At 53.8% G+C, this 26,866-nt stretch overlaps 1 protein-coding gene across 3 annotated transcripts; it reads right to left on the reverse strand.

Annotated features, from left to right (window-relative positions):
- Positions 1 to 1,940: 1,940 nt before the first annotated feature.
- ZC3H15 (zinc finger CCCH-type containing 15) lies at positions 1,941 to 26,803 on the reverse strand. Of its 3 annotated transcripts, none has more exons than XM_029072137.2 (10): positions 26,675 to 26,803; positions 15,848 to 15,949; positions 14,369 to 14,480; positions 13,302 to 13,454; positions 12,685 to 12,776; positions 7,105 to 7,287; positions 6,477 to 6,623; positions 6,226 to 6,327; positions 5,207 to 5,333; positions 1,941 to 2,792 (listed from the first exon to the last, which is right to left on the reverse strand). In XM_029072137.2, the coding sequence occupies exons 1-10, from the start codon at positions 26,750 to 26,752 to the stop codon at positions 2,602 to 2,604; spliced, it is 1,287 nt and encodes a 428-aa protein (XP_028927970.1). In that variant the 5' UTR covers positions 26,753 to 26,803; the 3' UTR covers positions 1,941 to 2,601. The 3 variants fall into 3 exon arrangements, with proteins under 3 accessions (XP_028927970.1, XP_039768993.1, XP_028927971.1); XM_039913059.1 differs by lacking the exon at positions 26,675 to 26,803 and adding an exon at positions 26,463 to 26,566; XM_029072138.2 differs by lacking the exon at positions 26,675 to 26,803 and adding an exon at positions 20,396 to 20,470.
- Positions 26,804 to 26,866: the final 63 nt, after the last annotated feature.

Here is a 26,866-nt window from a genome sequence, read left to right on the forward strand (position 1 = left end):
AGGTCACACAGCAGACGAGCGGCGGAACCGGGATTAGAACCCATCACCTTCTGACCCCCCAAGCCCACGCTCCATCCGCTACGCCATGCCGCTGCTTTAGTCACTCCTACTGTCCCAGGTCCGTTTTGGTGGCTGGCAGCTATCCAAATGATAGCGAGTCTTCAGAGAGGTAGGTTTTCACACTCCCAAATTACCCAGGCATCTCTGTTTATAAACAGACAACTGGAATTTAATTAAAAATTTCTACTACATCAGCAATTATCCCCCAGCATCCTCGATTCTAGAGGAGCGTGGCCAAGCGGAGAGAGCAGGGGCCTTGGGAGTCAGAAGGACCTGGGTTCTAACCTCGGCTCTGCTACTAAGTCTGCTGTGCGACCTTGGGCCAGTCACTTCTCTTTTTGGCATCTCTTTTTTTTTAATGGGATTTGTTAATAACGATAATGTTAGTATTTGTTAAGCGCTTACTACGTGCAGAGCACTGTTCTAAGCGCTGGGGTAGATACAGGGGAATGAGGTCCCCCATGAGGTTCACAGTCTTCGCCCCCATTTTACCGATGAGGGAAGTGAGGCACAGAGAAGTGAAGTGACTCGCCCACAGTCACACAGCTGACAAGTGGCAGAGCCGGGATTCGAACCCATGACCTCTGACTCCCAAGCCCAGGCTCTTTCCACCGAGCCACGCTGCAGCACTTACTATGTGCCAGGCACTGTACTAAGCGCTGGGTTGGATACAACACAGTCGGGTTTGGCCACAGTCCCTGCCCCCCACGGGGCTCACGATCTTAATTCTCCTTTCACAGATGACGTAACTGGGGCACAGAGACGTGAAGTGAGTTGCCCAAGGCCACACGGCAGACAAGTGGCAGAGCTGGGATGAGAACCCAGGTCCTGGCCCATGCTCTCTCACCTCATGTGTAAGGTGGGGATTAAGACTGTGAGCCCTATTTACTCGTCGTATTTTTTGAGCGCTTCCTGTTTGCAGAGCACCGTACGCTAAGCGCTTGGACGATATAACGATAAACCGACACATTCCCTGCCCTGTGGGACGGGGACCGTGTCCAACCCGATTAGCTCGTACCTACGCCTGCCGTTAGATTAGTGCTTTACACACACAACGTGCTTAACGAATACAATAAAAAAAATCCCCCAAACCAACACAGGAAAACTACATTCAGGGATATCTGCCTAAACTTTGACCTGGCAACTGTTCCTAACTTCTCCTGCCAGGGTGACTGCTTCCCCAAAACCACGCTTGACCCATAGAGACCTCCCTGGTAACATCCCCCGACACATGGTAAGCGCTTAACGAATACAATCTATTATCATCATCATCCCCTGCTGAATCCTGGGCCTTCCCGACGAACGTCGCGTCCCCCGGCCTGCTTCTCGCAGCTGCCTAAGATGGATTTCCGTTCCCTTAAGCCTATTCCCTCCAGAGACGCCCGAAATGAATTCCTCAGCGTTTCTCCAGACGTCCCCTGCGACCGTTGGCAACCTCCTCCTCCTCTGAAACTGGCAGGGCTCCAGCTGATGTCAGGAGGACAGTGACGGGCACTTTACGCAGAACGGCTTTCCCGCTGCGTGGGGTCTCGGGGAGCCAACACCCTGTCCTAGAAACCTCTGGATCCTTCCCCCATCTGCGTGCAGGGAGAGTCTCGCCGAAAGCCCCTCCGTGCTCGAAAAGGGCTAATTCACTACAAGACCCTAATCGGCCGTAGCCGAAACCTCCCCTCGGGCAGGCTTACTCAAGGCCCGGAACGCTTGAGGCGAAAGTCCAGGCGGGCCGCTCCGATTTTCACTCCACTGAGCTATCAATTTATTTAAATCGGGTTCACAGGGCGGAACTGAGCGAACGCGCCCCGGCTCGATAGGGAAAATCACGTTGCGAAAGAATTATAACTTTAGATTTCGCAAATGAGCACAAAAGAAAAAGGTCCGTATTGTGGATTTTCAATTGGTAGTCTTTATTTACAACTTCGTTGGCGAAAAAAAGGAGACGGGAAGGTCTTAAAAAGGTTCAACAGAGGGTACCGAGGCAGACGCTGGGAGTTTAAAGAACTGGCATCTTTCCCGTCCACCCGAGCGACCGTCCACAGAAACGCCACACTGAATCTACATGGGCAGTTTCCATTTCTGGAGTAGAGTGTTTCTATTTCAGGCAGTCTCTCTCTTTTTTTTTTTTTAAGAAATACCGAGACACTGAATCCACTCGTTAAAGACGCAGCGTATGTTGAGGGACACTTTCGATTTGTACCTGATAATAACACACGCCCAATGAGACTCACAAGCTGGGAAAAGCAGTTACACTTCCTACTTGAGTTGACACAGTTACAACAATCATTTCTGCGGTGACCATCATTTCTCAATTTATTGATGACCTACTCTGAACTTATTATGAGGTGCAAAGTCGGACCCGAGGGGGTTCAGGGTAACTATTCCTTTTTTTGTTTGTTTGTTTCTTTGTTTGGGAGGGTAGGCCCTCCATACTCAGCACAGGAGACCGAGAACGCCCTTTTGAGAATTCTAGACGAAATAAAAGAGGAAGCCGATTCTTTCATTGCCGACGAGTGGTCTTTTACTCTCCTTTGGTCCGCCTTGGCCTCATTCTTCCAAGTCGAGCGTGTTCAGCTCTTCTTCCAGGTCGTCCAGATCCTCGCCCGTGAAAAGGTTCTCGTCCACGGGGACGGCATCCATGACTCCGTTCTCCCGGTCCTCTTCGTCCACGCCCTCGTCCAAATCGCTCTGCTCGCCGTTTTCCGCCCCGCCGCCCGAAGCTTCGCTCAACTTATTTTCTGGCAACAGAGAGAGAACGCCCATTCAGAACGGAGAAAAGAGCGGCCGCTCGACCGGATCGACTCAGCGCCTTCGGTGCCCAGGTCGCCGTACTCGATGCCAGAGAGAGCGACGCGGGGGCCCCGCCCCTCGGGAATTGACCGGCTAACGGGGGAGGTCAAGGAGCCCAACGCGCCCAGAGGCGAGCCGTTCGCCAGTACCCGGGGAGAGGAACGCCCCGTCGGCCTTCCGCGGCGGAAGGCCGGGCGGCTCTAGATGGAGCGAAGGTTTAAGCGGCTAAAGTTTAGGTCGGGCTGGGATGGAGAGGGCGCCCGGCCGGCGAGATTTCACCCGTGCGGGTCTCCTGATTTGACCGGTGGGGCCCGCGCGCTCCTTGGGCTCAGGAACTGTCCCGCCCTTGCCCGCGTCAACTGTTTACGTGCTGTGGGCGGGGTGCGCATCTTTTATACGGTTCTACCGTGCTTAGTACAGCGCTCTGCACACTGGAAGCGCTCGATGATACGGTTGACTGACCCCGGTAATGGCCCCGAATCTCTTCAGGGATGCAGGTGGGTGAGGAGATAGGGCAGAGGGGTGGAACAGCCCAAGACAGAGGAGGTGGACACTTTAGCCCTGCTACCCGACCCGGCTACTTCTGACCCTACGCTCTTTTGGTTATGCCGCCGAAAGCCCCACCGGGGCAGCGGCGTGGTGTAGTGGATGGAGCCCGGGCCTGGGAGTCGGAAGGTCACGAGTTCCAATCCAGCCTCCGCTACTTGTCCGCGCGTGACTCCGGGCGAGTCACTTGGCTTCTCTGGGCCTCAGCGACCTCATCTCTAAAATGGGGGATGAGACCGCGAGCCCCACCTGGGACGGGGACCGCGTCCAACCCCATTTGCTCGCATCCACCCCAGAGCTTAGTAACGGTGCCTGGCACAAAGTAAGCGCTGAAAAGATAGCATATTTATCATCATTAGGAAGGTGCCGTCCCCCTCTTCCTTCCCCGTGCAGTGCTGCCAATGCCCCAGCTGCTCAGACGGCGTGGACGGGCGCTCTGCGGATGCTGGGGCAACGTGCCGGGGCCAACAGCTCTCCGCCTTCCGGGTGAGAGCGGCAAGCCCGCAAACCCCGTGCCATTCGGGTGTGATCCCGCCACGGTGGAAGGGTCCCCCGGCCGCGCGCGGTTGATCCGCCCCACGATCCAACCCGCACCCACTCGATGAAGCCCATCAGGGGGCCTCAGAAAACCGCCGGTTTCTTTCACTCACTGACTCATTCAATTGACTTTACTGAGCGCTTACTGCGTGCAGAGGCCGGTACTAAGCGCTTGGGAGAGCACGGCAATAAACAGACACACTGCCCGCCCACGAACAGCTTAAACTTAGCCCTTCACGATGCTCCGGAGTCCTGAACTCACGGAGTCAGACGTGCGACACGCTTACGACCACCACTCAACAGGTGACTGACGTAGGACTTGGTCAAGGGCACTTTTTGCCAAGCACCTTCCTCTTTCCTTGCAGTTGTCTGGCACTTTTATTCCTCCCAAACGCTCTATCAATCGCCTCACTTTACCCTCACAACATGCCTGTGAGGTAAAAAGCGGGCACCGTCCCCATTTTACACACGAGGACGCTGAGGCCCAGAGAGAGTGACCTTCCCGGTGTCAACCAGTAGGCCAGGGGCTGAGCTGGGACTGGGAGTCGGGAACGTACAACAGGCTGGAATGGTTGGTACTCTTCTTTGTGTCCTATTTTTCTACCCGTTAGTCCCAGGAAGACCCAAGGAGATGTCTACTCCAGGTTCCGGGCAGCTCCAACTCTGCTCGAGGAGGAAGAGATAATAATCCCGCTAGAGATGAAATGGCATTAAGTGCTTATCGGGTGCCAAGCACCGTTCTAAGAAGTAGGGTAGACACAAAATAATCCTGTCCCACACGGGACTCACAGGTGAAGTACGAGGGAAAGCAGGTATTGAAGACCCCAGACTGCCTTGGATTCTCTAGGTATAAAACCTGGTTCCGATCGCTGCCTGCTTAGAATCACCTGCACAGGTCATCTTTCAGTTTACTGGATTATCCAAGTTGCTGACCTCTTGGGGCCTGCTAAGACCCCCCTTCCACGGTCAGGAATACATCAAGAGTAAAACTGATTGAAATCGTCGTGGACGACTCTGAGGGAGAATCGCTAAGGACGGTAATTCAGCAGCAACAAGGCGTGAAGCAAAGGACAACACGCAGTTTTTCTAAACGTTCTCCGATGTAGAAAAGGCACAGATGTGTTTTCTGAATAACCAGAAGTGATCTGTCATCGGAGGTCCTGGAGCTAAGTGGAACCACAGATTAAATGGCGGCACCTGACTTGTGGGAGGTACTTAAAAATCCCCTCGCTTTAGTCGGCTTTCTAGTTCTCAAAATCGGTTAAGCAGAAAGACTTACCGTCTTTATCCGCCGAAGCGTAGGTGCTGAATCGTTCAAGGCTGGCCACGGTGATACCGGTCTCGTCTACGTCCTTCGGAATATACAGGCTCAAATCTATATCATTTATCCTCACCGTATCGTCGACCTTCGGTGGAATAAAAAAAAAAAAAAGGAGAGCCCCATTACTAACGCCAAAATACAGGCCCCTAGGGTCAACGTTTCCTTGTCTACCACCCACAGTGCTGAAGTTCTAAACACGGCCACTTAAGCACACACAGGAGTCTTAGATTATAATTTCAAGTAATTTTTGCAGGCTCAACCTTTCTGGCCCTTTTTAAAACGACCACATGCCCAAGCGACATTACTACGACGACTGCTTTTACAGAGAATACGGCAAGACAGCAGGCTCGGGATTTTACAAGGACGCAGCAGAAGTGGCTGTGTTCTGGCTGGAACCACGGGTCGCTTCTCCACTTCACGTACCATGGGCTTCCTGCCCCGCCTGAGTTTTGGAATTCCCATTTCTTTTGTTTTGCTCCCCCATCCTTCTTCAATTTTTCCATTCTACCTGCCCCTATTATTATTCCGTGATTAATCATGACAGTAACACAGTTACTTAATTGTCATTATTGCTGTTATGGTACTTATGAAGGGCTTCCTGTGTGTCAAGCACTGTTCAGATAAAAGCTAATCAGGGTGGACACAGTCCTCTTCCCACAGGGGGCCCTCGTAATTTAAGGAGGAGGGAGTAGGACTGAATCCCCATTTTACAGATGAGGTAACTGAGACCCCGAAGAAGTTAAATGACTCGCTCAAAGTCACAAATCAGACCATAATGGTGGTAACCGTCGAGTGCTTATTACTATATGCCAAGCGCTGTACTAAGTACTGGGGTAGAGACAAGATAATCAGGACAGACGCAGTCCCTGCCCGACAAGGGTATCCAAAGCAGGGCGAGTTTCCGGAGACAGGGCGGGCTACAGAAATCTTGCAAACCGACGAGATGCAGCGAGTAAACGGCCACCAGCGTCCTTCACCTCATCGCCACTCGTTCCTTGGATATAATGAGTATCGTCCGCCTCTTCGTCGTCGTCATCCACCAGCTCGGGTCGAAACTCAAACACTTCTCGGCCGCTGATCTATCCACGAAAAGAGAACCGAGTTTAAACCGCGAGGGCCGCTTCGTGGCTCCGTTCTCGACCGATCCGGTCTGCCCTCAGAGTTCCCTGAGGCACCCTATCCGGTGACGTTCACCGTTCACAAATAACTGCACAGAGAATGAACCTACCACCAACGCTTTGCCCGCTTTGAAGTCGGCTTTCCTCCTTTCCATGTCCTGTTCAGCTTTGTCGATTTTTTCTTGTCTTTTCCTCTTCTTCCACGCGAGAAATGATTCTAGGGTGATTTTGGTGACGTTTGGTCCTAAAGCCGAACGCTAGCGAGAGAGAGGTTTAAAGGTTTTACGCGGGCCATCCGTCTTGGATCATTACCCTCCTCTGAATTCAACGGGGCCACGGTTCGCGCGTAGTATTCTACTTGAAGAGCGGAATAAAACCGAATTCTTTCGCCCCCGAGTCCCGGCTGACGATTCCTCATTAACTGGCATGAATGCATGCCAGTGTCTAGAACCGTTTCCAAAGTTTCGAGGCTCAAGGGCGACTGCGAAAAGTATTTGAATATGAGCTACGCTCTAAAACTTTCAGTACTACGCAGCATTTACAGCATCTACGGTCATTTCCTACTCCGTGGGATTAAGGCTCCCGAACGCATCCGCTTCCCGATTACAGTTTCAAGAGGGATTTGGCTTCTCCCTTTTCCTCTGGTTCCTGTTGCCCTCAAGTGGCAGATATTAAAAAATTCCCAAATGGAGACTTTTTCCATCTTAGGTTGCGGTGGAGGAGAAAAGAGACCGTTACCTCTCTTTCTATGAGGTCCTCTAATGAAATTTCGTCTTCCTTTTCTTCCTTCTTTTTATCTTTCTTGAGCACAAAGCCAGGAGGTAGAGCGTGGCGGTACATGCACACGTCGCCGCCCCCGGGACAAACCCAAAACCAGCCGTATTTGTTGTTTTCGATAGCATCGAGAAAATGTTTGCATACCTGGAGGTGGGGGGAGAAAAGGAAGACACGGTCACCGTCGGCTCTCTTCCTAATCTCCGGGAAACGGAGCTGAACTCTCCCCGAGCGAAGGGCGGTAGAGGATCTCCGCCGAGAGAGGATGGGAGTCGGCCTCGGGACTTGCGGTAGGAAGGGGAGTCCTCCCGCGGGCAGGGAATGTGTCTGTTTATTGTTGGGTGGTAGTCTGTCGAGCGCTCGGTACGGAGCTGCGCACACAGTGAGCGCGCGGTGAATAGGACCGACTGACGGACGGATCAACTGGCTCCCCGGGCCCTGAGCTCCTGATAATGGTAACAGTAACAATAACCATGACGACTGTGGTATTTAAGAGCTTACTATGTGCCGGGCACGGTAAAAACTGTGGCATTTGTTAAGCGCTTACTATGTGCAAAGCACTGTTCTAAGCGCGGGGGGATACAAGGTGATCAGGTTGTCCCACGTGGGGCTCACGGTTTTTTTAATCCCCATTTGACAGATGAGCTAACTGACGAGGTAACCGAGGCACAGAGAAGTTAAGTGACTTGCCCAAGGTCACACAGCTGACTAGCGGCGGAGCCGGCATTAGAACCCGTGACTTCTGACTCCCAAGCCCGCGCTCTTTCCACTGAGCCACGCTGCTTCTCAAGCGTGGCCTGTACTGAGCGCCGGGGTGGATACAAGCAAATCAGGTTGGACGCAGTCCCCGTCCCACGTGGGGCTCGCCCACTGAATCCCCGTTTTCCAACCGAGGCCCAGAAAAGTGAGGTGCCTTGCCCGAGGTCGCACAGCAGACGGGTGGCGGAGCCGGGATGAGAAGCCACGACCCTCTGACGCGCGCGCCCGTGCTCTATCCGCTAGGTCCCACTGCTTCTGCTCTTTCAGAACCCCGCAGCGGGGCAAACGCACGGCGCAGCGCTCGCTCCGAGGTCGAGACCCCGTGGGCGGGTACCGCGCAACACCGCGCTCCGTTGCATCCAGACGGGCTGGCGTTCCTGGACTCACGTTCCCTGGACGGGCCACTGTGTCCGACTCAACTCCGCCCTGCCCGTACATGACGGAAGGGCACACAACTCACAAAACGAGGAGTCGCTTGGCACGGGCATGGAACGTGTCTGCTAATTCTCTGGTATTTTGCTCTCCAGAGTGATCAGTACAGAGCTCTGCGCGTAGTAAACGCCCACTATACGCCACTGATTGAATTTACTACCCAATTAACAAAAAAACCACAACCGTACCCGTCAAGACACAGACCGCAGGCTGCGAGTCACGCTCTTCGGTGGAAACACAAGCGATGAAGCACAGGTTACATCTAGCTTTCCCTGATCCTGATCTACAGTTTCAAGCACGGACGGACCCTGACCGACGACAGATGAGTCGGTTCTGGATTCTAATCCCGGATCTGCCTCTTGTCTGTTGTGCGACATCAGGCAAACTGTAAAATGGGGATGAAGACGGGGCGCCTTTTCGCTGATTCGATTCATTCAATCGTACTTTCGTTCATTCATTCAATAGTATTTATAGCGCTTACTATGCGCAGGGCACTGTACCAAGCGCTGGGACTGGACAATTCGGCAATAGATCGAGACAATCCCGACACAATGACGGGCTCAGTACTTACTGAGAGCTTCCCGAAAAGCACTGTATTATACCCTTGAGAGAGTACAATCCTGCAGACGCATTCCCTGCCTACACCAACCTCACAGTTTAGAAGGGGAGACAGGCATTAATATATATAGGCACGGAGAAATAAATACATAAATAAATAAATTACAGATCTATTCATATGTGTCGTGGGGCTGGGAGGGAGGATGAACGAAGGCAGCACGTCAGGGCGACGCAGACGGGAGCGGGAGAAGAGGAGGGCTCAGTCAGGGAAGGCTTCTTGGAGGGGATGGGCCTTGAGTAAGGCTTCGAAATGGAGGAGAGGAATCATCTGTCTGACAGGAGGAGGGAGGGCGTTCCAGGTCAGGGGTAGGATGTGGGCGAGAGGTCGGCGGCGAGCTAGACGGTAGCCTTAGGTGGGACAGGGCCTCTGTCCAACCTGATTAACTTGTAGTACAGTTTCCCGTGCAGACGAAGCATTTAAAAAATGCCACAAAGAGAACCCGCCCATTTTCTTACTCCGATCACTTCACGGGACTCAGAGCAGCGTGCGAGTAGCAACGCACCTCGACGTGGCCGATGGAAAGCGCGTGGTTACGTTGTTATGTACTTTACACTGTACTCTCCCAAGCGCTGAGTACGGTGCTTTGCACACAGTAAGCGCTCGATAAATAGGACCGAATGCCCGCAAGCAGGCTGCAATTGGTAGAGACAGGACTAAAACAGACTCGGGAATAAGTGCTGAAAATGTGCCGCGGCCCGGCACGGCGGATGGAGCACGGGGATGGGAGTCGGAAGGTTATGGGTTCTGATCCAGGCTGCGTCGCCCGTCTGCTGTGTGACCTTGGACAAGTCACTTCTCCGGGCCTCGGTACCCTCATCTGTGAAATGGGGAATGAGAGTGTGAGCCCCACACGGGACAGGGTCTGTGTCCGACCCGCTCTGACTGTGTCCCGGCGCTCAGTACAGTGCCCGGCACAGAGTAAGCTCTTAACAGAGGCCGTGATTATTATTACAACATCGTAAACCTCCTTCACCCTCCCCCTCGACCCAAGCACCACCAGCAGGTAACCCGAAAAAGCAAATCTAACGCTCCGTATCACTTTCTAGCACAGAAGAGTCCTTGCCCTGTGTGAGAAACCTTTACCAAGGCTGAATTTAAAACAGCTCGATCCATGAGATTCGAAATGACTCAGATGGCTCCCACCTCCCCCATTTCTTGTCCCCGATATCCTGGCCAGGCTTCACTGGGAAAACTGAAACCGGGAGCACACGGTGTACTGGATAGAGCCCGGGCCTGGGAGTCAGAGGGTCACGGGTTCTAATCCGGCCCCCGCTACTTGTCTGCTGTGTGACCTTGGGCAAGTGACTTCACTTCTCTGGACGGGGAGTGAGACTGTGAGCCCCACGTGGGACAGGGACTGTGCCCAACTCGATTTGCATGTCCCTACGCCAGTGCTTAGTACAGTGCCTGGCACGCAGTAAACACTTAAATATCATAATTATTATAATCATTATTGCTATTTCCACTGCTCCTTTTCAGTCCCTCCCTTCTCCTGCCCCTTCTTTAACTCTCCCCTTTTTCCCAGGGGAGATCTGCCTCCTCTTGAAATCCACCCCCTCCACCTGTGCCCCGTCCCCTCCTTTCGCATTTTATCACATCGCTTGACCCCTCCCTTATTTCCTCCCTGTCCAAAGCTTCAACTGTTCTCTCTCCACTAGCTCCCCCTTCTGCTTTCAAACACGGTCACGTCTCCCCTAACCTAAAAAACCCTCTCGACCTCACGGCTCCCTCCGGGTATCGCCCTCCTACCATTCCTCGCCACGCCTCTTGAGCGAGTTGTCTCCTCTCCTCCAATTCTCTCCCTGACCCCCTCCAATATGGCTTCCACCTCCCGCGCGTCACGGAAACCGCCCCCTCGACGGTCACCAAACGATGTCCTCCTTGCCAGATCCAAAGGCCTGTACCTCATCCTAATCCTCCTAGACTTCTCAGCTGCCTTCGATACTGTGGACCACCCCCTTCTCCTGGAAACATTATCCAACCTCGGCTTCGCTGACACTGTCCTCTCCTAGTTCTCCTCCTAGCTCTCAGGCTGCTCATTCTCAGTCTCTCACCCCCTAAGTATGGGAGCCCCTCAAGATATATTTCTAGGTCCCCTTCTATTCTGCATCTGTGCCCACTTCCTTGGAGAATTCAAACCTCTAGGCAGGTGATCCCCAAATCTACAGCTCCAGCCCTGATCTCTCTCCTCCTCTGCAGTCTCTTTATTACCTGTCTTCACTACACCTCCGCTTGGATGTCCCACGGACACCTCAAACCTAACAAGTCCACAACAGAACCCCTCATCTTCCCACCCGGACTCCGTCCTCTCCCTGACGTTCTCATCACAGAACCACCATCCTCCCTGACTCCCCAGCTCAGCACTAGGGCATCATCCTTGACTCACCTCTCTCATTCGACCCGCATTTTCATTCCGTCACCAAATCCCGTCGCTTGAACCTTCGCGACGTGGCTAAAATCCGCCCTCTCCTTTCCACCCAAACGGCTACCGTGTTATTCCAAGCGCTTATGCTAACCCTCCTTGATTCCTGCAAGCCTCACCGACCTCCCTACGAGCTGTTTCTCCCCACTTCAGTCCATACTTCCCAGCCCCACAGCACTATGTACGTTTGTGTATCTATCTGTAATTTGTTTATTCATACTAATGTCTGTCTTCCCCTAAGGGATGTACGCTCTCTGTGGGCAGGGAATGTGTTTATTTACTTTTATAGCGTACTCCCCCGAGGGCTTAGTACGGTGCTTTGCACACGGTGAGCGCTCAATAAATACGACTGAATGAAGGAATCCGTACCCTTGATTCACCTCTCCTCTCCCTCAGTCCCACGGCACTGACGCACAGCGCCGTCATTTATTCATTTCTATTGATGTCTGTCTCCCCCACTAAACTGAAAGCTCGTCCTGGGCAGGGAACTTGTCTACCAACTGTCCCCAAGTACGGTGCTCTGCGCAAAAATAAGAGCTCCAGAAACACCACTGACTGGTCGATCGACAGGCAGAACTGCTCGGTCTTTCAAAGCAGCTTTCTGGGGAACTCTGCAGAACGATTCACTTCTAGACTCCATTTTGGTTTTTTCAATTAAAAACAAACCCGGGAAGACCCGTGAGGCTCAGGGACTGTGTGGGACAAAGCTGGCACTGGCAGAGCACCCGGCCCATAACACGCACAATGACTATTATTTATTTAAGGGGAAAAGTCCGTTATTTGTGTTTCCAGGACAGCACGACCCTGCTTACGCCTCTAAAGACAAAGGACAATGAATGAATGGTATTTGGTGAGAGCTTAACTATGTGCCGAGCACTGTACTAAGCACCGGGGTGGATTCAAGCGGATCGGGTTGGACACAGTCCCTGTCCCACGTGGGGCTCAGGGTCTCAATCCCCAATTTACAGATGAGGCAACTGAGGCACAGAGAAGTGACTTGCCCACCGTCACACAACAGACGAGTGGCAGAGCCGGGACAAAGAACAAATTCTCAAGAACAAGAAATACTGAACTCCCTTTGAGCCTACATTCCCAACCACGATTAAAAACTGCAGGGAAATGGAACCCCCCTGACCTCCCCTTCCCGTTCCCATCAAAGCAAATATAAATAAGGTTTGGCCCAAATATAAATAAGGTTTGGCCTGTAATCCAACCAAACACTGGTCTGTTGGTTTATCTTCCTCTTCCACGTGTAATTCTCCCTAATGCTAATTAATAATTACGGCGACCCAATGCAAAAAAAAGGACATACTATTTGAGTTTTGGGTTTTTTCTTTTCCGCCTCACCATGCTTCTTGTTCACAACTTCTTCCAGCTTTTTCTCATCCCAATTCTCCATTGTATCTAAGTAGGAAGGACAGGTGCAAATGAAACAACATTAGCACTCCCCAAATAACAAGACATTTCCACAGATTCTATTTGGGTAAAGCTACCCCGGTCTGAAGCGGAACACTCTTTCCAAAACGCTTTAGATGAAATGGGGCGCCGGACTCCACCGCGTCCCTTATTACTTGCCGAGTTCCATAAGCGGGCCGTACTTTTATTTCCTTTAAAGGCATAAAACCCGAGGCCCAGGATCCTTTCTTAAACGAGCACTACAAGAAAGATCAAGTGCTTTCTGGGCATTCCTCAGACAGATCTGCAAATATCACAATTAAAAACCCCACTGACTTCAAAAGATTTCCATTTCATTACGGAGGTAAAAAAAACTCAAATGAAATATCCCGAACCACGCTCCCGGAAAGGAAGGAGCAAGCACCCCTCGAGGTCTGGAAGTGACCAGGTAGTTCTAATTATCTAAAGCTACTTGCTGCCGAAAAAAACCCGACAAAGTATCGAAAAAATATCAGCCAAAACGTAAAGACGCACCCTTTTCAAGCTCTTCATCTCTCGCGTCGATGTAAACGCTCCGCTTTTCACATTTTCTCTCCAGAGACAAGTCATGGGAGAATTTGCACTTATCTCCCTTAGTACATTGACCTTGCTTGAAGAACGCACATACCACTGATTTAGGATCGGCACCTGTGTCAAATGAAAGGGCATCATCTAACTGAAGAGAATACGGTGTGTCTGTAGGAAAGAATTCCAGAATATTCCAAAATATCAGGAAATAGAGAGATCACAAAGGGGCCTTCGTAGAAACGGACCTCAAATTACCAGTCGCATTTTCAGAAAAGAAACAAGGACACGCCAACATCACGTAAGTGAGGTCTTTTTCCCAACTCTGAAGCAGGAAACAATATTTTTAATCATCGAAATGCGATATTTAAGGTGACATTCACTCTCCCTGCACTGAGGGCTTCTGACAAAGGGCTAGACTTGGGAAGGAGGTTGCCAGTCGTGACTCTGGAGAGCGTCTCAGCGGAGTGAAGAAGAAAGAAAGCGGATCGTATGGGGCCAAGAGAGGCGTTGAAGCAGAGAAGCAGCGGGGCCTGCCGGAAAGAGCCCGGGCTTGGGAGTCAGAGGACCTGGGTTCTAATCCCGGCTCTGCCAACTGCTTTGCTGTGTGACCTTGGGCGAGTCACTTCACTTCTCCGGGCCTCAGTTCTCCTGCCTGCTCTCTCTCCTGCTCGGACGGTGAGTCCCGTGCGGGACAGGGACCGTGTCCCGCCTAATCCGTCAACTGCCCCACCGCCCTCCGGCTTCAATGCATCAAAAGAGCCGTTCGTTCCGCACCTGAATTTGCCTGTGAAAGTTACAAGTCCTCGGCGGAGTGGTAGACCGAGGCCCCGCTCTCGGGAGTAGAGCAGTTGGGTATGTTAGGTAGTAATATCGTACTCTTCCAGGCACCTAGTACGGTGCTCTGCACACAGTCAGTGCTCAGTAAAGACAAGCGACGGACTGTAGGGTTTAGCTCAGTTTAGGAGCGGAGAAGAATCTGTCGCCTGCCGTCCCGGGAGGAAACGGAAACGGGCCGATCCAAAGGGTAATGTTACCTTTACTGATTTTCTGAGCAGCGACGACAGGTTTGAAGAGCTCGTTGAGTTCCTGTAGTTCTTTTTTCTTATCGTCTTTCTTTAATTTCTTATCACCTTCACTCTGTGCAGCCTACGAAAATCCCAGAGTAGACATAGATTCAGAATTGATTTTAGATGAAGACCGCGTACTGAATGCGCACGAAAGTATAAAACGGTACCCCGAAGTCACAGAAGTAGCCTCCCTACGAACAACAACCGATTTTCCCAAAGGCCAGCTGTGTTTCCCCGTACCACACTTTCCATCTTTTAGTTTTCCAGGGAAACCACACTGGTAAATTACCTCGTTCCTGTTTCCATCCCGACATATTCAGATGTCTCGGACCTTTAACGGTACACATCTGAAAAGACCCGGAGGCTTTTGGAAAAACCAAACTAGAGGAATGTCGCCGACGGTGGCAGAAGAGCCCCGAGAAACACCGTCGGCCGTTCTTAGGCAGGGGAATGCTGGGGTGTCTTGTCGGGAAAGACGGAAGGCCTCGGGGCCCGAGCCCGAGGGGCAGTGTGGCCCGGTGCATAGAGCACGGGCCTGGGAGTCAGAAGGACTTGGGTGCTTTTTTCTTTTTCCTTTTAATGGTACCCATTAAGCGCTCACTACGTGCCGGGCACCGTACTAACGCCGGGGGCAGATACAAGATCATCGGGTCGGACGCGGTCCCTGCCCCGTGGGGGACTCACGGTCTAAGTGCTGTGAATCCCCATTTTACAGGTGAGGAAACTGAGGCCCCGAGCGCGGAAGTGACTCGTCCCAAATCGCACGGCAGGCACGGGGCAGCGCCGGGATGCGAACCCGGGTGCTCTGGCTCCCAGGCCCACGCTCCTTCCACGGGGCCACGCTGCACGTGAGGGAGAGAAGCAGGGAAGCTCTTCCCCCTGGAGGTCCAGCCATCCCGACCTCAGGCCCGACGCCTCTGGGATCTCGGATCCGGCCGTCACGAAGGTCAACTGGACGAGGGGCGCGGGGCCTCCCGGTCCGGTCTAGTTCCTGGCTCTGTCGCTCATCTGCCGCGTGACCTCAGGCGAGCCACTCGGCTTCTCCGGGCCTCAGTTTCCTCATCTGTCTATTGGGGACTGAGACCGGGGAGCTCCAGGTGGGACAAGGACCGTGCCCAACTGGACGAGCTTGTGTCTACCCCAGTGCAAGGAACGGTGCCTGGCACATAGTGAGCGCTTGGCAGATACCATTTAAAAAGCAAAAAAAAAACCCCAACCCAACAGTAAGTGCGAACGTGCTCCTTGACCGCGTGAGGTGAGAGAGGGGGCTGCTAGGATCCCGGTCTCCCAATTCCCAGGACGGGGCCGTTCCCACCGGAACGGCAGCGCGGCTCACGGAGATTCGCTGGGACCAGTAACGGGAACATCCGCGAGGTAAGGGGTTGCGCCAGACTCGACGGGGACCCCAGTGACCCGACAAAACTCGGCGGTAGGCTACGCGTTTACCTGTCGCGGATTCTGCTGGCCAAATTTCACTTGATGAGTCACCGCCTTGATGAACTTCTGTTGCTTGGCTCCCTTCTTATTCTTCAGACCGAAAGTTTTATCCTAAGGGAGAGAGAGCGATTCGGTAGGGCGGGCGATTTCTTTAGATCTTCATTAAATAACATCACAGCCCACACCCGGCATCGTTACTGACGGAGCAGAGGCCGTCGACTCGAGCGAACGCCTCAGGAAGGGGCCAAGGGTGATTCATTTCAACCGGCAACCCCAAAAGACAAGTGAATTTATACATCCCTAGGTACGACTGAATAAGGTTTCAAAATATCTGGTTGCCACACACTAGAAGCTTAGCTAAACTGGCCAGGCTTTCGGTTTGTTCTTTTTTTTGTAATTCGGAATCTGAATTTAGCCTGACACTATTCTCGGGAGTACATCCCTTCCATGAAGTATTCAGGAAGAAAAAGAAAAGGCAGCATCAAAGTAATCCTCTCCTCTTGATAAGCCGATATCGATTCATATTTGTTGAGGAGATTCGGGTTGAAACGTTAAGGACGTTTCCTGAGGACTTCCAGAGTGCCCACTTTATTTATATTGATGCCTGTCTCCTCCTCTAGATTGTAAGCCCATCGTGGGCAGGAAAGGTGTCTGTTTACTGTTACACCGAACTCTCCCAAGCGCTTACGGTGCTCTGAACGCAGTTAAGCGCGCAATCAATACGACTGAATGAACAGTACGGTTCTCTGCCCACAGTGGGGGCTCAATAAATACGACCGATTGAACAGTGAACTGGGCACTGGGAGCAATTCATTCATTCAATAGTATTTACTGAGCGCTTACTATGCGCAGAGCCCCGTACTAAGTGCTTGGGGAAGCAGCGTGGCTCAGCGGAGAGAGCCTGGGCTTCGGAGTCAGAGGGCATGGGTTCGACTCCCGGCTCCGCCACTCGTCAGCCGTGTGACTGGGGGCGAGTCACTTCACTTCTCTGTGCCTCAGTTCCCTCATCTGTAAAATGGGGATTAACTGTGAGCCTCACGTGGGACGACCCGATGACCCTGTATCTACCCCGGCGCTTAGAAGGGTGCTCTGCACATAGTAAGCGCTTAACAAATACCAACGTTATTATTATTATTAACGTATGAAAGGACAATGAGTCACCACCCCAATTCATTCGATCGTATTGACTGAGCGCCTACGGCGCGCAGGGCACTGTACTAAGCGCTTATCTCCAGGGCTCGCAATCCAGAGGGGGAAGAAAGAATAACAAGAGTCACACCGGGCTTAGGCAGCATTACTTGGAAAGTCTTCAAGGTCGGGGATGCAGCCTCCCCCTACGATCACGCCCGATCCCTTCCCCGGCCCGTGGCTCTGCACGCAGAAGGCGCTCAGCAAATAAGGACCGAGAATTCATTACCGCCGGGAAGGGAATGCTTCTTGGGTGAAAGAAAAACCTCCCTCCCGGATTAAACGCCACCACCTCCCCTCTGCTGCATGTTGTGGGCGGCGCCGAAGAGATTCGGGGACGGTGACTCCTTCCCACCTGTGCGTTCTTTCCCAGTGCTTACAGTACAGTGCTCTGCACACGGGCGACCCTTACTAGACACTATTATCAGTACTTCCGCGGGGATAGGGCAGAGACGGAAGAGGTGGAAAAAGTGTGCCGGTCTGACCCCCGGGTGTGTGTGTGGGGGGGGTTGGCGGGGGTGGTTCCGGGCTTGGGAGTCAGAGGTCATGAGTTCGACTCCCGGCTCTGCCACTTGTCAGCTGTGTGACTGTGGGCAAGTCGCTTCACTTCTCTGTGCCTCAGTTCCCTCATCTGTAAAACGGGGATTCACTGTGAGCCTCACGTGGGACGACCCGATGACCCTGTATCTCCCCCAGCGCTCAGAACGGTGCTCGGCACATAGTAAGCGCTTAACCAACACCAACATTATATTGTCTGCTGTGTGACTCTGGGGAAATCACGTCACTTCTCTGCGCCTCACTTGTAAAATGGGGATTGGGACCGTGTCCACCCTTATTTGCTTCTAGCCACCCGAGTGCTTAGTACAGTGCCTGGCACACAGTAAGCACCTAACAGATGCCCGATTACTATAATAAGTGGATGAATAATTACAATTATTGACTGATTTCCAGTTGCACGCAAGATGGTCTGCCTAACCCATCATTCCTCTAGGTTTGAAACCTCGACCGGGAATCTTATTTTAAAATGTCCCCGGTCACTTTTTATTATTTTCAGGACTCTCCACTAACCCGACCGCTCTTAAACCAGATGCCCTCCTACGGCAACGCTAGAAAAGACCTGGAAATCGGCCCCACGGTCCCCAGCGCTTTGCCACTAGCCAGCTGTGTGACCTTGGGCAAACCACTTGATTTTTCTGGGCCCCGGTTCCCTCATCTGCAAAATGGAGATCGAGACGGTGAGCCCCATGTGGGTCATGGTCTGTTTTCCAACCGATTAGTCTGCATCCACCTCAGTGTACTTGCCATATAGTAAGCACTTAAACCTCAAAAAAACCAAAAAGAGGGAAAAGGGCCGTCTGTGGCCAGAGCGGACAGAGTGCCACCAGCCGGCAGGCACTGACCGTTGTCTTCGCCGTCCGGTTTGGGGGGGTCCTTTTTTTGGGATTCACCCGGGCCCGGTCTCCCTCGCCCAACGACCCAGGCGGTTCTTCGGTTGGGGGGGGGGGGGGGGGACCCGGTCCAGGGGCCAGAACCGGGCCGAGACTCCGGGGGTCCTGATTCTCAGAGGTCACGGCGGGGCAGATTGGACGGAGAACGCCGTCCGACCAAAGCGGCGGTCTGAGCCGGGAACCACGGATCTTAGGTTTCCAAATCTTCGACCGCGAGACCATCGGTCAAGGTCTGCGGCCTGAGGTCCCTCCGCCCCCGGGGACTCCGGGATCCGGGGCCGGGGGAGGGAAATGACTCACTGGGGACAACCAGAATCCGCCCCGCTCAGTTGGCGAGGAGTTCAAGGATTATTCCCCGGCAGCAGTAAAGCGCTGCCGGTTTGGGGAAATTACGTTTTTTTCTGAATTAAGTCACGAATCCCCCGCCTTCCCTGTCGATCGGCTCCTTCCGCCGTGGCCCTCCCCCCGCCTTGTAAATGGGCAGCCCTTGGACCGGGGACCATGTCTTCCTTAATATCTTGGAAGCTTTCTCTAGTGCTCAGTGAAGGGCTTTAACAAACGGTGTAAATAGAAAGACCGGCTAGCCTGCCTTACTTAAGTACTCATTTCTTCAGAGAGCCGCCCTGGGCATTAGAGATATTCACCAGCCATAATTCTCGAATCCCACGGGTCGGTCTCTCATACCGGATCAAATCGAAGGCTTGTCGTGGTTTTCCGAGAAGGAGGCCGAGAGCAAGAGAGTAAACATTAAAAGATAATGGAAAAGTGGAGGACGGCCACCGATAAACTAAGAGTAAGCATCGTCCGTAAGAACACTGGCTACGAATCCCCAAGTACTCTCCAGGAGGCTAATCCAAACCCAATATCTCCTGAGCAACATCTCGTAAGACAGATACTCCGGGAGAAAATGGCCGAGTTTAATTTTACTATTCCATCTGTCGGGTTCGTTCTTATGAATTAAAGAATGACGTGCTCCCCCTGCGCATTTTCCTCGAGGGACTTTGCTATTTACCAGGATGAAATCAGAGATGTGAATTCAGCCAGTCGAAAATTCTCTACGTTGGGACGGAAGGCGGAAAATTACTCGCCTTTACACTGAGTCTTCAAAACGAGGGAGATGAAAATAATTCGACAGAGCGAAAACCTGTGATGCAACATATACTGAGAAAACAAAATAGGACGCGAAGGCAACAATCCTTCCGTCCAAGTAGGTTTATAATAATGTTGGTATTTGTTGGTATTTGTTAAGCGCTTACTATGTGCCGAGCACTGCTCTAAGCGCTGGGGTGGACATGGGGGATCAGGTTGTCCCACGTGGGGCTCACAGTCTTAATCCCCATTTTACAGATGAGGGAACTGAGGCACAGAGAAGTTAAGTGACTTGCCCACAGTCACACAGCTGACAAGTGGCAGAGCTGGGATTTGAACTCATGAGCCCTGACTCCAAAGCCCGTGCTCTTTCCACTGAGCCACGCTGCTTCTCCTATTTATCCCCTCTGTGATCTCCCGACACAGTTTAACTCATGAGTAATACACAGAGCCGACGGGAAAGGGGCAGTTCTGGCCCTCTGCTTGGGTATCCCCGCTCCCAACCAACCGCCCCTATCCGCCGGGCTTTGTTTAGGAACTGTGGTCCTTTGTTACGCGCTTTGTGCCAAGCACTGTGCTAGACACAATGCAGTGAGATCGGGCGGGCTCTGTCCCACCTGTCTTCTGCCTTTGTGGTAGTCACTACTCTCCCGAGCGCTCAGTACACTGTTTGGCACAAAGTAAGCTCTCAATACCACTGAGAAGAGAGGGAATGTCGGGGGGTAAAAAAGTAAACTTGTGAAGATCGCGGGTAAAAAAATGGGGAAATAAAAAAATTCCAGGCTCCCGTACAGGTGTTGGTGAATCACTAAAAGATCGCAAACAAATATACCTTAAAATTGCCTTTTAGTCCCTTTGCAAAAATCACGCTACGGTAACGACACTTTCGCATTCTTCCAAGGGCTCGGTCCAGTGCTCCGCACAGAGAAGGCCCCGACGGATACCACCGATGGGCTGGTTAAGCTATCTGGAGAACTTATTCCAGTGACTCCCGAAATCTTCTCCACGAGCCCGACGCGCCCGGCTCCGCAAACGACGTAGGTGAATCGGCCGAGCTCTCCCGACCTGGGGACACGCTTCCGTGGTGTACCCTGAATGCCCGATGAGAGCCGATTGGCGCGCGGCGTATAAGCGGGCCCAGCGATAGGGTGCGGACGCGACGATGGGCCTAACGCCCCTATCGGCAGGGGCACGGGAAAGTGTAAGCGGCGCCCCGACGGCGACGGTGCCCAGTTTCCACAGAGGGTAGGCTTTGTGAGCGCACAGAGCGGCCGGGGGATCGCGGGAGCACCCTACGGCACCCTCTTTCCGCGCGTGTTTATCCCCTCTGTGACCTCACGGGCCGGCCCGACCCCCGAGCGGTACTTAACCATGCTCTGTTTCATCTCTGCGAGAGTCGTTCGGCACTACGGGCCGAGCGCCGCGCTACTCAGTGCCGCTTTCGCGGTGCCCAGCTTCTAGAGAGGGCGGCTTTTGCGGGCGGACAAAGCGGCCGGGATCGCGGGGGCCGCCGGTGACCTGTCCCGTCACACGAGGCCACGCGATCTCCCCGGCGTCTTCGAGTAGCCCGGTGGGGAAGGGAGGTGCTCATTCATCCGGTCGCATTTACTGAGCGCTCACCGTGCGCTGAGCGCCGTACTGAACTCTCGGAAAACTACGGTACGACAGACAGACACGTTCCCTGCCCTAACGGTAACTCCGGCTACACACTGTGGGCCTTTGCCACGGATGGGTCTCGCTCGTTCGTTCAATCACGTTTACTGAGCGCTCTCCGGGTGCGGAGCGCTGTACTAAGCGCTTGGGAGAGGACAATGCAACAACGGACACAGTTCCTGCCTAACAGTAACACTGGCTACACACCGTGGCCCTTCGGCTTTGCTGTGTTTCACTCATTCATTCAATAAATCCTATTTATCGAGTGCATACCGCGTGCGGAGCACCTTACTAAGCGCTCGGGAGACTACAGAAGCAGCGAAGTTCAGCGGAAAGAGCCCGGGCTCGGGAGCCAGAGGACGAGGGTCCTAATCCCTCCTGCGCCCCCTTGTCTGCTGTGTGACCTTGGGCCCGTCACGTCTCTGGGCCTCAGTTCCCTCCTCTGTAAAATGGGGATGAAGACCGTGAGCCCGACGTGGGGCAACCTGACGACCTCGTACCTACCCCGGTGCTCAGAACAGCGCTCGGCACACAGTAAGCGCTGAACCAGTACCATCGTCGTCATTATTATCGATACGATTAGAACGGCGCTTGGCCCGTAGCCACCACTTGGCAGACACCATAATTACCAGCGCTATTATCACAATACGACAGGTTTCGAAAACTTCCCCTGAAGCCCGAGTCCCCGCCTGCCTTCCGGCGCCCGGCGCGGCGTTCGAGAGCTCTTCACGCAGTGGGCGCTCAGCTGTGAACCCCCCTTCTAGACCGTGAGCCCGTTGTCGGGCAGGGATCGTCTCCACCTGTTGCCCAACTGTCCTCTCCAAGCGCTCGGTACAGTGCTCTGCCCATTCATTCATTCAACAGTGTTTATCGAGCGCTTACTCTGTGCAGAGCACTGTACTAAGCGCTTGGAATGGACAAATGGGTAACGGACAGAGACAGTCCCTGCCCTCTGACGGGCTTACAGTCTAATCGGGGGAGACGGACGGGCAAGGACAATAGTAAATAAATAGGATCAAGGCGATGTACATCTCATTAACAAAATAAATAGGGTAACGAAAATATATACAGTTGAGTGGAAGCGCTGAAGGCTGCACCCGGAGGTCGAGGCCCTGGCGCCCTCCCGCCCGGCCGGTCCCCCCTCCTCTCATCCCGCGGGCAAACCGCGGACGGAGCCCGGGTTTGGGACTCGGAGGTCTTGGGGTCATTCGCTCCTGTTTCCTGAGCGCTTACACTGTGCAGAGCACTGTACCGAAGCGCCGGAAGGGAACAGGTCGGCAACGGATGGAGACGATCCCTGCCCAGCAACGGGCTCACAGCTGAGCGCTTACTGCGTACAGAGCTCTCGGACGACGCGCCGGGTGCCGGGGGGCAGACGGGGACTCGGGCTTTAGGGGAAGTTTTCCAAACTGCTGTACTGTAATAATAATCGTGTTGGTATTTGTGAAGCGCTTACTATGTGCAGAGCACTGTTCTAAGCGCTGGGGGAGATACAGGGTCACAGGTCGTCCCACGGGAGGCTCACAGTTAATCCCCATTTTCCAGATGAGGTCACGGAGGCACAGAGAAGTTAAATGACCTGCCCACGGTCGCCCAGCTGACAAGTGGCAGGGCAGGGATTCGAACCCATGACCTCTGACTGCCAAGCCCGGGCTCTTTCCACTGAGCCACGTTGCTTCTCAATAATAATGATCATGGTGTTTGCTAAGCGCTTACCGTGTGCCAAGCGCTGTCGAGCTGTAATATTAATAACGATAATTATGGTGTCTGCTAAGCGCTTACTACGTGCCAAACGCTGTCCTGACTGTAATAATGACGACGATGGTATCTGTCAAGCGCTTACTACGTGCCAAGCACCGTCTTAACCGTAATAATAACGATGACGGTATCTGTTAAGCGCTTACGATGTGCCAAGCGCTGTTCAAATTGTAATAATGATAATGATAATGATGGTGTCTGCTAAGCGCTTACGATGTGCCAAGCGCTGTTCAAATTGTAATAATGATCATGATAATGATGGTGTCTGCCAAGTGCTCACTACGTGCCGAGCGCTGTCCTAACTGTAACGATAACGATGATGGTATCTGTCGAGCGCTTACTACGTGCCAAGCACTGTTCTAATGGTAACGAGAACGACGGCATTTGTCCGATCCCGCCTCCGCCACTCGTCAGCTGTGTGACTTTGGGCAAGCCGCTTCACTTCTCCGGGCCCCCAGTTCCCTCCTCTGTCAAATGGGGATGAGGACCGTGAGCCCCACGTGGGACCACCTGATCACCTTGTGTCTATCCGGCGCTCAGAACAGTGCTCGGCGCATAGTAACGCCTGACAGATATCATCCACCCACCTTCACGGCCTTTCCTGCAGGTGCATCTTCTCCAGGAGGCCTTCCTTCCCTGACTAAGCCCCTCTTTGTTCTTCTCCCACTCCCTTCTGCGCCCCCGCCCCGCCCCCGACCTGCTCAACAGTGCTCTGCACAGAGTGAGCGCTTAACCAACGCCATCCTTACCATGATTATTACGTTAAGCGCTCACTACGTGCCCGGCACTGTCTCCACACCCCCCCAGCGCGTCCTCCCGGCACTCAGACGTCCTTCTCTGTCATCTTCCTTTCCGGCTCGAATGCCCGCCTCCTCCCCCCGCAGCCCGGGAGCTCGCCGCGGGCAGGGAACGGGGCCGTCCGGTGCTGCACCGGGCTCGCCCCCATCCACAGAGAAGCGGCGTGGCTCGGTGGGAAAAGCCCGGGCTTGGGAGTCGGAGGTCACGGGTTCCAATCCCGGCTCCGCCACCCGTCGGCTGGGTGACTGTGGGCAAGTCGCTTCACTTCTCGGTGCCTCGGTCCCCTCCTCTGTCAAATGGGGATGAAGACTGGGAGCCTCACGTGGGACAACCTGACGACCCCGTATCTACCCCAGCGTGCAGAACGGTGCTCGGCACATAGTAAGCGCCTAACAAATACCAACCTTATCCATCCATCCTATTTACTGAGCGCTTACTGTGTGCAGAGCACTGTCCTAAACGCTTGGAACGGCCACCTGGGCGACAGATAGAGACCCTCCCTTCCCTGCAACGGGCCGACGGTCCGAAGAGGGGGAGACGGGCAGCAACACAAGCAGACAGGCATCCACAGCATCAAGATCAATAGAATCCCAGATATAATAATGTGGGCATCTGTTAAGCGCTTACTATGTCCAGAGCACTGTCCTAAGCGCTGGGGTAGATACAGGGTCATCGGGTTGTCCCTCGTGAGGCTCAGTCTCCATCCCCATTGACAGATGAGGTCACTGAGGCCCAGAGAAGTGAAGTGACTTGCCCACAGTCACACGGCTGAAAAGGGGCAGAGCAGGAATTCGAACTCACGACCTCCGACTCCCAGCCCGGGCTCCTTCCACTGAGTCACGCTGCTTCTCTGATATCTGCACCTCGTTAATAAACAGGGTCATAAATAAGATATGCAAATGAGCAGAGCCTGGAGGGGAAGGGGAGGAGGGGCAGAGACAAAAGGTGGCGCAGGCGGGGAAGGCCTCCTGGAGGAGGTGGGCCCTCAGTAATAATAATATAATGTTGGTATGTGTTAAGCGCTTACTATGTGCAGAACACTGTTCTAAGCGCTGGGGCGGTAGGGCTCGGGGGGGGGGGGGGGGGGAAGAGAGCGAGTCTGGCGGATTTGGGGAGGGAGGTGGGCCAGGGGTCGAGGGCGGGTCCCCAGCGCTCGGCACAGCGCTCCATCAGAGAAGCCGCGAGGCTCGGCGGCAAGAGGCCGGGCTGGGGAGGCGGAGGTCGTGGCTTCGAATCCCGCCCTCCGCCACTTCTCAGCTGGGTGACTTGGGGCAAGTCACTTCACTTCTCTGTGCTTCAGTCACCTCATCCGGAAAACGGGGGATGAAGACCGGGAGCCTCCCGTGGGACAACCTCATCACCCTGGATGTCCCCCCGCGCTCGGAACAGTGCTGGGCACATAGGGAAGCAGTGTGGCTCAGCGGAAAGCGCCCGGGGTGGGGAGGTGGCGGTCGTGGGTTCGAATCCCGGCTCTGCCCCTCGGCAGCTGGGTGACTGTGGGCGAGTCACTTAACCTCTCTGGGCCTCAGTGACCTCATCTGGAAAATGGGGACGAAGACTGTGAGCCTCCCGTGGGACAACCTGATGACCCCGTATCTACCCCAGTGCTTAGAACAGTGCTCTGCACAGAGTAAGTGCTTCACAGATACCAATATTATTATTCTCTGGGCCTCAGTTCCCTCATCTGGAAAATGGGGATGAAGACTGGGAGCCTCACATGGGACACCCTGATGACCTTGTAATAATAATAATAATGATAATGTTGGTATTTGTGAAGCGCTAACTATGTGCCGAGCACTGTTCGAAGCGCTGGGGGAGACACAGGGGAATCAGGTTGTCCCACGTGGGGCTCACCCCAGCGCTTAGAACAGCGCTGTGCACCTAGTAAACGCTTAACAAATACCGACATTATTATTATTCTCTGGGCCTCAGTGACCTCATCCGTAAAATGGGGATGAAGACAGCGAGCCTCACGTGGGACCACCTGATGACCCCGGATCTCCCCCAGCGCTTAGAACAGCGCTGTGCACCTAGCAAGCGCTTAACAAACATCAACATTATCACTACTCTCTGGGCCTCAGTGACCTCATCCGTAAAATGGGGATGAAGACAGCGAGCCTCACGTGGGCCAACTTGATCACCCCGGATCTCCCCCAGCGCTTAGAACAGCGCTGTGCACCTAGCAAGCGCTTAACAAACATCAACATTATTACTACTCTCTGGGCCTCAGTGACCTCATCCGTAAAATGGGGATGAAGACTGGGAGCCCCACGTGGGACCACCTGATGACCCCGGATCTCCCCCAGCGCTTAGAACAGCGCTCTGCACCTAGCAAGCGCTTAACAAACATCAACATTATCACTACTCTCTGGGCCTCAGTGACCTCATCCGTAAAATGGGGATGAAGACAGCGAGCCTCACGTGGGCCAACTTGATCACCCCGGATCTCCCCCAGCGCTTAGAACAGCGCTGTGCACCTAGCAAGCGCTTAACAAACATCAACATTATCACTACTCTCTGGGCCTCAGTGACCTCATCCGTAAAATGGGGATGAAGACCGGGAGCCCCAGGTGGGACCACCTCAACCCCGTGTCTCCCCCAGCGCTTAGAAGCGGCGCTCTGCACGTAGCAAGCGCTTAACAAATACCAACATGATTATTAGCAGTAGTAAGCGCTCAACCCATACCAACCTTATTAGCATTCGATGCCGCCGCTCGATTGGCGGTTTGGGGCCCGCGGGCTCCCCGCCGAGCACAGCGCTTCGCGCGCCGACTACCACCGGTGATCATCCGCTCATAATAATGATAATAAGATGATAATGATCATATTCTTAAAGACGGGTCGGAGGGGGGGGGGGAGGGGGGGGGTCGAGCCCGGGGGGCCGGCCGGACCCGCGCCTCACCTCAATGATCTTCTCCTTCTTCTTCTGCTCCGCCTTCTTGTTCCCCCCGGCCGGAGGCTGCTGCTTCTTGGGGGGCATGGCGGGGGCCGCAAGGCGGGGGCCCGGAGGGAGGGAGGGAAGGAAGGAAGGAAGGAAGGCAGGGGAGGGAAGGCCCGGGCCCGGGACCCAGCGCCGCCGCCGCCGCCGCCGCCG

The sequence above is a fragment of the Ornithorhynchus anatinus genome, chromosome 9 (genome assembly GCF_004115215.2).
Source record: "Ornithorhynchus anatinus isolate Pmale09 chromosome 9, mOrnAna1.pri.v4, whole genome shotgun sequence".
Taxonomy (NCBI): Eukaryota; Metazoa; Chordata; class Mammalia; order Monotremata; family Ornithorhynchidae; genus Ornithorhynchus; species Ornithorhynchus anatinus.

Excerpts from the sequence above, each read along its gene's own strand:
- ZC3H15 (XM_039913059.1), bottom strand. The coding sequence starts at position 26,561 with ATGATCACCGGTGGTAGTCGGCGCGCGAAGCGCTGTGCTCGGCGGGGA. Across the intron at positions 15,950-26,462 it reads CGGCATCGAATGCTAATAAG|GATAAAACTTTCGGTCTGAA; the intron begins GTTGGTATGGGT and ends TCTCTCCCTTAG. Across the intron at positions 6,328-6,476 it reads AAGCGGGCAAAGCGTTGGTG|ATCAGCGGCCGAGAAGTGTT; the intron begins GTAGGTTCATTC and ends TTTCGTGGATAG.